An 11,845-nucleotide genomic window follows, 5' to 3' on the forward strand; every position below is an offset into this window, starting at 1 on the left:
TTTTCTATTATCCAGAGACTGAAAATGTCACTGACTTTCAGGATAATAGCTGAAAGTGGATAATAAGACAATCAAAGAAAGGAAAAGATTTTGAAAATGTATATAGTTAATTAGGTTTTGAATAAGAGTTGACTCTGGGATGGAGAATTAATCTTTAATGAATGAAATCAACAAATATGATACACTATACAGATTTGCCTTCTGAAGGATAACTTCTATTTTAAATTGTGCCAAATGACTACTGATAAAAACTCTATCAAAAATAATTTTTCCCTATTAAAAGAGGCGATGTTTCTTTTCATCTCTGAAGATAATACAAATTAAAAACAGTAGATGATCTTAAATGTTTTTATTCAGCAGTATGTGCCTAAGTAACATTCTCATAAATAATTTTTTTCTGTTGTGATGACTGAGTGGCCATTTTCCAAATAAATGCATATCTTGTACACATGCATATTTTTTATATTAATAAAATTTACCTATCTCTAGCAATATTCTATCATACACACTAAGACATTTTTAATATCCATATTATAAGCTGAAAAGGTGACAAGTGCAATTCATAAGCCTTAACAATTTAAAGCACTGACTAATAGATAAGGTTTAAAAAAAAAATACTCGGCTACCTTCAAATCTCTCCCTTTGATTGTTACCTGTATAATACCATATGTCTAGGCTAACCCAAATAAGCTAAAGATAGCCATTTCTGCTAACTTTCAATGCTTATTTGGGGATAAAAATAAAGATCTATAAGGATTCTAAGAGAGACGTGAGCTTCTCTAGTACTGAACCCAGTTGGTGAAGGTGAAGAGAAAATGTATGAGCCTAAATGTCAGGCACTGTAAAAGCAAAGAAACTAGGAAAATGAGGATGTTACTAAAATTTTTACTCACTCACAATAATTACATCACATTATTTTTCCTTAGTTTTAAAATTCCTGAGAAACTTCTTGACAATTTTATTGATGTTTTGAATAGCAAATGAAGGACTTTATCATGAAAAATGCAATCAATAGTTGATAGTATTAGCTGAAAATGCAATCAATGTTAAATAATCCTGGGTGAGAAATGAGGCCTTCCAATTATAAATAAGCAATGAAAAATTTCCAACCACCTCTGGGGACTCAAATGAGACGACATTTTACTGAACTAATTTGATTAAGTTTATGTCACAACAGAGAATTTTTACTTTAATTGATGTTTGTAAATCTCTCTCCAACAGAGAATGAATCTTAATGTTGATACATATATTACCTCTTAAGTACTGTGGAGGTGCTCAATGCACTGCTGGTAAGAATTTTATATGTTAGGATAACTGCAAAAGCCACATGATTAATGGGTAAGACAACAGTTGATTGCACAGCTGTAGACAAATACTTATACCTGTTTTTGAAAGCCTGCCTATGCTTTTGCTGCTTCCAGAACTATCACCTCTTGTCAGGACTGAGATTCCACTGAAGCTGCTGGCTTTAGTTACAGCAGGCTTGAAGTTTCGGAGAGAACTGTCAGAATCCGTGCTGCTCCAGGGTCGTGGTTCAGAATACTTCAGTTCATTCTCAGTGCTGCTTTGATGGCTATTTGTTGACCTCCCTGAAGCATCTTTATTAACTCTGTAATTTAGAAATACAACTTTAAGAAGCTAACAGGAACAAAAGGGGAAAGAATAGAGAAGAAAATGCTTTGATTTTTCAATATAGCATGAAAACATGCTTCCAATACCTAAATATCTGACGCCTCTGCTGGGTACTACTAGCATCCTCGTCTTGGATTCTGTTGGCATTTTAATAAGACATTTAAATTTTTATTAGCATCAGTCAGATAGTTAACAAATGAACGTTATAAATTCCCTCACCTTTTGTCAATAATATAATTCTCTTGGGAACACAGGGACTAGAAAGAAAGAATAGATATAAAAAGTTGAGCTTTTGTCAAATACATCATGCATCTGTAAACCAATGATGACAATCAAAATCATATATAATAATATTTAAAAAGTATCACCCACCCTGCCCACAAAATCCAAAATGGTGATTAGGATGCAAAATAAATAATAATGAAATTATTTCTGGCTTAGAGACACATGCATTCTTTTAACAGATACACATCTTGAAGCCATTCATTTTTGTGGTACAGATTAATTTGAAATTCAAATATTCTCTTCCAAACAAGTGAACTCATTTTCATGATTATATATTGAAGGTATACACCAATCTGTAGATTCTACCTCATTCACTCAACAAATAGTTTCATCACCTGTGCTTTGGCTGTGGCTGTAGCAATGAACAAGCAGCTCTACCTCAATGCAGATCATAGCCAAACTCTTCTAATGCTATTAACCTAGCTCAGGCAACCACCATTTTTCCTTCTATTATTACGATAGTCTTCTAACTAGTTTTCCGCTACCAGTTTTTGCCCCTTTCATCCAGTTTAAACAACAGAAGCCACAGCAGTCTCTCTAAAATGTCAATCTGATCACACCTCTTTCCTCCTTAATAGCTCCCTCATGTTCTAGCACAGGGGTCAGCAAACTGGTCAGCCACCTGTTTTTGCAAATAAAAGTTTTACTGGCACATAGCCATGCCCATTCATTTATGTATTTTCTAGGTCTGCTCTCACATTAAAAAGGCAGATGTGAGTTGTTGCAATAAAGACTGCATGGCTCTAAAAGCCTAAAATACTAATTATCTGGCCCTTTACAGAAAAAGTTTGCTGACTCCTGCTCTAACTAAAAGCCCAACCACCTTAACCAGCTTTCATGGTCAAGTCATCTGCTTCCTGCTTATTTCTCTAATCTAAACTTTCCTCACTTCCTCTGTCACCTAGGCTATAGTCCAGCTTCTCTGAATCTTTTAATTCCTTATCTGTCAAGTTCTCCTTTATCTCTGGGCCTCTGCAAATACTGACCCTCTACTTAGAGGGTTCCTTTAGGTCTCCTCTTGGAAGCTAACTCTCCCCCTCACGCCTCAGTTCTGGTTTGTGGTGCTTCTCAGCTGTGTCCTTTATTTTACTGTCATGTCTCTGCACAAATCATACACCATATTGTCATTACCTGGCTATTTATTGGCGTAGAGACTTTATAAACTAGAGAGAGAAATACATCTAGTTTAGGCTCTGAGTGCAGCAGACCTGGGCTAAAATCTCAACTCTGTCGTTGAGATTTGTTGAGTATGCACACCACGTACTATTGGTGCTCAATAAGGTTTGTATGAATATTAACTGATAGTTTAGATTTTAATGTTACTCTTTTTTTTAATATTGAGGAAATTTTTATCTCTGGCAGTGTTAACACAAATTACATGCATTCATATGTCCTTGAATAATACCTAGTACTGTACAGAATGGGTACTTAATAGACACAGGTAAAACCAAACTGAATCTCTTCTCAAATACATGTATAAAATAATTAGCCACTTGAAAGATTTTTCATATAATCACTTAAAAGTAGAAAACAAATAGAATCTAAAAATTAATTAGTTTTATTTATTTGTTTTTTTAAAAGTAGGTGCCACACCCAGTGTAGAGCCAATGCAGAGCTTGAACTCACAACCCTGAGATCAAGACCTGAGCCTAGATCAAGAGACTGACTCTTAATTGACAAAGCTACCCAGCTGCCCCTAATTAGTTTTATTTTAAAAGAAGAAACAAGTTACTTATCGAGAAAAGTCTACTACCGAGAAGAATTTAGAGTACATGATTTTGTAGACTATGACCAATGCTCTTAAAATCTCAAGTCTGTGAGAGGTCTGGAAGAAAAAAAAATTACACAAACTACATACTCAGTCTGATATACTGCTCCTGTAGTCTATCTGCATGCAACATTTGAAATATTTATCTAACTGCTGCAATGTAGCATTTTATAAGCTATTAAATCATTAATATGAACAAGAGAGATCTCAATATTTCTAATAAGTGACTTTATACATAACAAATATGGTTACAAATAAATGATCAATATATGATAGAAGGAATGAATTCCTGTAATGCAATTAGTATATATCCTAACAGTGAGATCTAAATCTAAGTCAGTACATACATCTTGGGAAAATATTCGGTCTCTAGCTCTCTGGTACTCTTCTTCCCTTTCTTCTATAGATTTGCTTCTTCTGTCGTCTTTCAAACGTATTCTCATCTAAAGAAACAAGGACAATTAATTCTTGGGAAAATGATCTACTGGTATAAGTCCTGGACCTAGAAAAAAGCTGCAACTGTCACAGATTACCTGATTATCATCTTTGTCAAAGCTGGAGTTATCTCTCTTGAGGATATATCGTTTCTGAAAATCTTCACCTTTATCATCCTTAATATGTTCATTGAATTTCTGATCAGGTCTAAAAAAACCCCACGGGAACAGAAGAGATAGTACACATTATTTACAGTAAAGTTAAATATAATATTTTATGTAATCAAAGCAATAAAAAATTCCCACTCGCTAGTGCCACTAATAATTAATACTTGTGTTATCTCATTCACTCTTCATAATAATCTTATGAGAAAATATTAACCAACTTATATTACGATTGAAAGGCCATTATGAAAAATACACTGTGGGCTCTGGAATCAGACTGCTTGGGTTCAAATATTCAGCTTTACCACTTTAGTTGCTTCAGGATGTGCACAAGTTACTTAACCTTTCTGTTCCCTAGTTTCCTCATTTATAAACTGAATTATAGTATACTCACTTCATAGGCTTGCTCTGAAAAGGAAATGAATTAATAGATGAACAGCACTTAAAACAGGAAATACTCAACAGAAGTTTGTTATTATTATAAATAATACTAAAAAAAACTAAGGGTCAAATGACTTAAGCAACTGTCCAGGGTCAAGGGCAAGCGCATGGCTGAGTTGGAGTGCTGGTACGTCAGACTCAAAGTCTATTTATCCTTTTTGCATTTCCTCCTCTAAATCTAAGAAAAAATTCCAGGAGAAAGAAAAAAGTATATAATACTTCATCTTATGTTACATTCTTACAGTACCTGGTTTGGTGTGACATAATTTAAAGTAATAAAATATTTTGTGTTTGAATTACCTAAAACCTAGGAGGCTCATTTAAAATGCTACCAAGTTACCAAGAATTCTTAATTATAGCAGGGTACATCTTTGTTTTATATTACTCAGAACAGGTTAAAAAATAGTTCTTTTTTTGGAGGTTAAAACTTCATTAAAGTTTTGGACCTTAAGGAATAATTATGAAATCGTAACAATGGCTGAATGGTCTTTCCTCTATAGAAATGTTTCAAGTTCTAATGAGATCCAGAAGACAGACATAAGGTTATGTTCTGTGGAAAACTAAAATTATGTAAAACTTCACTTTCTAAAATATATTGTCAGCTCCAACAAATTAATTTATTTAATACTCTTGTGACTTAATAACATCTTATTATAAAATTGGAATTATTCTTTTGAAATACATGATACATAAAAATATATTTAGAGGCACAAAGAAGTCTAACCGAACCCGAGTAGATTTTTACATATAGTTTAAATATGTATTTTATAGGGACATAATGCATTGTGAATATTCCAAGTAAATATCTAAACCAAATAAACCTAAGTAATGATATCTTCAGCAAACATGACCATATATATATTATACATAATATTCAAGTAACTCTTCCGAATATTTGTTTTAACCTAGTGAATTTTTAAAGTACTGTTTCTACATCCTGTCAAATTATGCAAAAGGAGATTTAAAAATAAGAATTATCTAAGTAAGCTGAAGAAATCTCTACTTTAAAATATACTCAGATAAGTGAAACAAGAGCAGATCTCCACACAGAGCTATGTACATAACTAGGAAGAACAATAAAAAAAGTAAAAACAATTTCATGACCAAAATGAGGAGGAAAACACTGCTTTCTTTAGTAGGAATTTGAAAGATTATCTATTTAGTTCTGAAGATGGCAGTATGTTATTTCTGTCACATGATTACCCTGCTTACTTTTATCAACTATTTTTGTAGCTGTTCAAAGTCATATTTTCTCCTTGAAGGAGTCTATACTTGGGTGAGAGATTCTTATTCCAACGTCAACTATAATGTTTGACCTAGGCCTGGTAACTTTTCTAAAGCAGCTGGATTCCCACACCAAATAGCATTGGCAGGCATTTCAGCTAACCTTAAGACTGTCTTACCTCTTTCTTTTATAGATGCCTGATATTACTGCCCTGCAATCGCCAACTTCCCGCTCCATTGAGACACCCCAGTGGACACCGGGTTGTTGACATCCACAACACCACTGGTTCAAGGCTGGAGCGGGTAATTTGCCTATGAGGAAAAGGTAAGTTTGCATTTATTCAATGTGGAGCAGATCTCTAAGGTTTTCTGATTTACAACCTTCTTCATATTTCAGAAGATATAAAATAAGAATACAGTGTAACTTCAATGATCTGAATGTCTAGTTATAATTACACTACTGATCCATTCTTCTTTAAGTACATCATGAACATCTGTGTTTAGCTCAACTTTTGATGACTTTGATAAAGAGAATCCTAAAGCTTTCTGACACCATTCATAGCATTCAAATAACTGAGGTTACACTGTATCGAAAACCTTAGAGTCATCAGTCGAAATGTTAGACAAAATGCCTGCTAATGTACATGTGGTTGGGTATCCAGCAGCTCTGAGTAATGTTGAAAGGTACTGGCTAAATGAATTAGAGTTCTATTCACCTTCAATTCAACTCAAATCTTATGGTTACTTGAGCTATGATATAACGAATTGGGCAAAAACTAATTGATGAGGATATTTTTAAGAGTAAGGGACAAGTAGAGGAAAATTAAATCAGATTCACATTTGCAGTAGGTAAAATATAATCTCTAAAGAAAGACAAGATCCTTTTCAAAGACATCTATCTTCACTAATTTTAATTGTAGGAACAAAAATTTAAAAATACTAGGTTCCACCACTGTTATATATTTAGTGACAAAACACCATATGAAATGGAAGAAAACCAACTTTGTTCCAGTAAACAATATGGCAGCTGTAAGAGTAAAGGCCATTATAACAGAAGGGATGTAAGTGAATTAAATACAACCATGCAAATTGAATAGTTCATAGATAAGACCCTAAGAGAAACATAGCTTCAAGAAAAGCAGAAAAATAATTAATTTTAGCATTATCTATGTCGTCTGAAGCTGACTGCTGCTCATTACCACAGACCCACTGCTGCCACATATGAAATTGATATAGAAAATGCTCCCGATAAGCAGATTACCACCAAAGTATAAATATTAGCTGAAATCAACTAGGTGCTTTAGGATTAGTTTTACAAATAGGCAGAAGAAGTACATGTTAAAATTTTAGGTACCTCTGCATTGGGCCTTTTGCTTCCAAATACCAACACTGATGATATAATTCAGCAACACTATAAGGCTATCACTTTTTAAAGCAAATGGCTCCTCTTAACTCCTTAAAAACTTTACCTCAGTCAATTATACATAGCTCAGAAGGGGGATACAACATTATGGATAATACTGTATTAATCAACAGTCCCACCTTCTTGAGATTTGTGGGATAAAGAAGCAAAACTAGAGGTTGAAAGGATGGTAACATGATGGCAGATTAATTGAATGTGAGGGTGTCAAAATCTGCCTTAAAAAGATTTTTTTTACACTGTATTAACTTGAATTAAAAAAACAAGCAAAAAACCCCAAATTTGCTTAAAGTTGGCCACAGCTATCTAAATTACATTAACTAAAAAATCCAAGTGAATGGTTTTCAAACATAACTGATAGGACTTCTCAAGTTTTTTTGTTTTTGCGCTTTTAAACCAGTCCTTATCGATTTGCCTTATTTTAGTCTAGACTGGTTCATTTTGTATCTAGTGTGCTAAAATACATTTTATGTATTTTTTGGCCCTATTACATAAGGTTGTCATAACGCTTAATTAGGCTGCTAAAACGTGGAAAACCTCGGATGAAAGGTGCTGTAGAAAGATAAAGTATGGTCACATACATACTTAACAAATGCCTACATTTGTTGATACTTACATTCTTGTATTACTAGTTTTGTTTACTATGACAGACTTCCCACTCTGATCAACATTGTGGTCTAATCCAAAGTAAGCAGCTACTCTGTGTAATAGCATCCTATGGTAAGATGTCATTGGGGGAAATTTTTTACGTGGAGACCTAGAAGTAGAAGAAAAACTAATTTAGTAAGTCAAGGAGAACTATGATGACAATTTGTTTTCTTGTTAAATGTCAGGACTTACTCATTATTACCAATGAAATCTAAAATTTCTTGTTCCAATTTCAACAGCATCATTCTGTCCCTGAAACAAAATATGAAGACTCATATATAAAACTTAACACTGAAATAATCATAAATACTGAATTATTATGGCTAAATTCTTCCCTAAAAACTGCATTTTTGAGGAATATCACAAACTTGATGCCAGAATATATACATGATTTCTAAAAAAGTAATGTTTAGAAAAAAATAAGAGATTACTTTTTTTAGTTTAATTTTTTATTATGGAAAATTTCACACATACACAAATGTACGGAGAACCGTGTAATGAATTTTAATGTAGCCTTTACCCAACTTCAACAATTACCAACATGTGGCCATTCTTAAAACAGATATATTTTGATCTGCTAAGTATCACTATGTTGGAGTCTGTTCTGTAGATACACGGATAATAAAAGCATATTAATCTTTACTTCCTTAATAAAGCTGGAAAATAGCAGGAACAGACATCTTTAGTTAGGCTCATGACTTTGTTATCCTGAACTCTATAGAAACAGTACTCTAAAGAACATGCAATGCCAGTAATAACAGGAATACTCCTGTGGGAATCTAATGCTAGTATACAGATGGAATTATAGCACAGAAGTATGAATTACATTACTAATTCTAACTAAGAAGGAGAAGCCTTTTCAAATCATTCTGTAAACTTGCATCATACATTTTTAAGACTTTGGAAATTTTTGCCATAAAAATAAAAATGAACTCAAGGCTTCCAACATGAAAAATAAATAAGGACTCTAGGGAGAACCTGCATGTGCTCCTTTAGACCACTAGGGTCCTATTTAACGCACATATGCTGTAATGAATATTAACGGTATCGCTACTCCCGAAAGGACCACCTTGCTCACATACCAAGGACATGGCTCAAATGAGTGTTTTTGTGCTCACTGGGAATTTCATGTGCATGTGAAACAAACAAACACTCTGAGAATCTTCAAACTAGAAGTAGCTTTACAGATCATTCAGTTCCGTCCCTGAATTTTTAGAGATCAAGAAAACTAGGCCGAAGTTTAATGTTTCCCTCTCAAATAAACAATACAGAGTAGAATCCTCTAACTCTAATAGGACAGAGGATGTGGTGCTCCTGCTTAAGTTGCCTGAAAGTCTATACTATACATCAGCCCTGAGTTTGACCCTCCCTCTAGTTGCAAAGAAGTCTCATAAAAACCGAGTAATATTTGAGATATATATATATATATATATATATATATATATATATATATATATATATTTATACATTAGTTGAAAACTCAAGAGAAAAACATGTCTACCTGGTGACTTTAAACCCAAAGCTGAAAACCGGATTACACTTTAACACAAATTCTAGCAACATTCAATTCTGCCCCAAGCCTGGTTTACCTTTAGTATTCCTCATCTCAGTAAGTGGCACTTTCTTTCACCCAGCATACTGTACTAGAAGCATCTGTGGCCTGCTATAATCCTTTTTCTAATCCTCCTATGCAGTTAATTACTACTGCAAATTTTATCTGCCTTCTATTTTTCTTCTTTTTCTCACTGCTGCTACCCTGGATCCAAGCAAGCAGGATCTCTGGCTTGACTACTAGAACCGTTGTCTATTGTTTCTCTGTGTCTTCCCTTGTTCCCTCCTTATCTATTCTACCTGGAACATCCATAACCATCTTCTAAAAACACACATGTGACCACATGTTATTGCCTTGGTTAAATATTTATCATAGGCTTCCCACTGCTCTTAGGTTAAAAATAAGTATCTGTAATGGGGCCTACATTTATCTACCTCTTCAGCCTCATCTTCTGCCCCTTAATCACAAAACTCTTACCATTTTGGCTTATCTCTGTACTTGCCAAGCTTCTTCCTGTCTCTGGTTACTTGAACATGCTGTTTCCTTTGCCTAGAACAACTTTCTATATTCTTTCTTAGAATCTGTTTCTTTCACACTTTTCTTTAAAAGCATTTATCACAATTGTCATTGTATACTTATTTGGACTATATAGAGGAGCTCAACAAATGTATCCGCACGGAATCTATTAATCAAATTACTTCACTCATAAAGTCTTTTAATATTTTTTCCCCGAAGTTTTTTGGGGCGGTTGGGAAGGTTTACTTCAGATGGCTCCCCCCGACAAAAGGACCAATTTATATAACTATAAGACCCTCTTTTCATTTAACCTTTTGAGTACAATGTATATTGAGATGAAATAATTCTAACTTTCCTGATGTATTTTATATACTTATTGTTAAAAAAAAAAAAGGAATCTGAGGCAGGCAATTCATTAAGCATTCATGAAATAGTACTTTCAAGTTGGTCTTCTGTTTCACAGGTAAGTGCAAACCTATAATAAAGGTAGTAGATTAATCACTAATAAAGCCAATATGGAGGTTAAAATACACAAGTGGTAAAATAAATTGTATCTATAAAAATCAGGCAAGGGGTACACAAAATAAAAGGATGTAAAATGTGGTATCATATATATATAAAACATGGGGGAGGAAAGTAAAAATTTTGTGCTTTTAATGTAGTTAAAACTTAAGCGACCATCAACTTCATATAGACTGCTATACGTATGTTATATACGAACATAACAGTAACCACAAATCAAAAACCTAAAATAGATGCACACATAAAAAAAGAAAGGAAGCCAAGTATAACACTGAAGAAACTCATCAGACCACAAGGGAAGAGAGCCAAGAGAAGAAAAGAACAGAGAACTATAAAACAACCAGAAAACAAGTAACAAAATGGCTATAAGTACACACTTACCAATAATTACTTTAAATGGACTAAATGCTTCAATCAAAAGATATAGGATGAATGAATGGATTAAAAAAAGATGATCCATCTATATACTATCTACAAATTTCAGACCTAGAGACACATGCAGATTGAAAGTGAAGGGATGGAAAAACATTTACCATGCAAATGGGAGTGGTGGAGGGGGGGAGGGAAGCCAGGTTAGGAATACTTGTATCATACAAGATAGAAAAAAAAAATGGTTTTCTGTTTTTGAACAGTGGGCAAAAGATCTGTGAAGTGTTCTTCAGTGAATATATTGCTACTGAAAAGAAATTTCTGTTGTCTCCATGAAAGAAAAAATTCTAACAATTTTACTAGCTACTAATAAAAATTCAGGCTTCTTTTTTTCTTTCACATGTAGATCTATGGATTGCAGAGGATTTTTTTTTATTAACATGTAACGTATTATTTGTTTCAGGGGTACAGGTCTGTGATTCATCAGTCTTACATAATTCATAGCGCCCACCATAGTACATACCCTCCCCAATGTCCATCACCCAACCACCCCATCTCTCCCACCCCCCTCCACTCCAGCAACCCTCAGTTTGTTTCCTGAGATTAAGAGTCTCTTATGGTTTGTCTCCCTCTCTGGTTTCGTCTTGTTTCATTTTTCCCTCCCTTCCCCTATCATCCTCTGTCTTGTTTCTCAAATTCCTCATATTAGTGAGATCATATGATACTTCTCTCTCTGATTGACTTATTTCGCTTAGCATAATACCCTCTAGTTCCAACCATGTCGTTGCAAATGGCAAGATTTCATTTTTTTGATGGCTGCATAATATTCCATTTTGTGTGTGTGTGTGTGTGTGTGTGTGTGTGTGTGT

General features: G+C 33.9%; 1 protein-coding gene across 11 annotated transcripts in view; it reads right to left on the minus strand.

Moving 5' to 3' along the window:
• Window positions 1–11,845, minus strand: part of R3HDM1 (R3H domain containing 1) — a 128,226-nt gene that overhangs the window by 92,602 nt on the left and 23,779 nt on the right. For 10 of the 11 annotated variants that reach the window (XM_006737743.3, XM_031032913.2, XM_031032909.2 and 7 more), the window contains 7 exons: window positions 8,210–8,269; window positions 7,986–8,126; window positions 4,219–4,327; window positions 4,033–4,128; window positions 1,852–1,889; window positions 1,719–1,769; window positions 1,383–1,609 (listed from right to left, as the gene is read on the minus strand). In XM_006737743.3, the coding sequence (XP_006737806.1) occupies window positions 1,383–1,609; window positions 1,719–1,769; window positions 1,852–1,889; window positions 4,033–4,128; window positions 4,219–4,327; window positions 7,986–8,126; window positions 8,210–8,269 (722 nt within the window). Of the gene's footprint in view, window positions 1–1,382; window positions 1,610–1,718; window positions 1,770–1,851; window positions 1,890–4,032; window positions 4,129–4,218; window positions 4,328–6,128; window positions 6,262–7,985; window positions 8,127–8,209; window positions 8,270–11,845 lie in introns of all 11 variants that reach the window. The other variant, XM_081814543.1, reaches the window with a different exon arrangement.

This window comes from Leptonychotes weddellii, chromosome 3 (assembly GCF_054177405.1).
Source record: "Leptonychotes weddellii isolate Sample4059 chromosome 3, ASM5417740v2, whole genome shotgun sequence".
Lineage (NCBI taxonomy): Eukaryota > Metazoa > Chordata > Mammalia > Carnivora > Phocidae > Leptonychotes > Leptonychotes weddellii.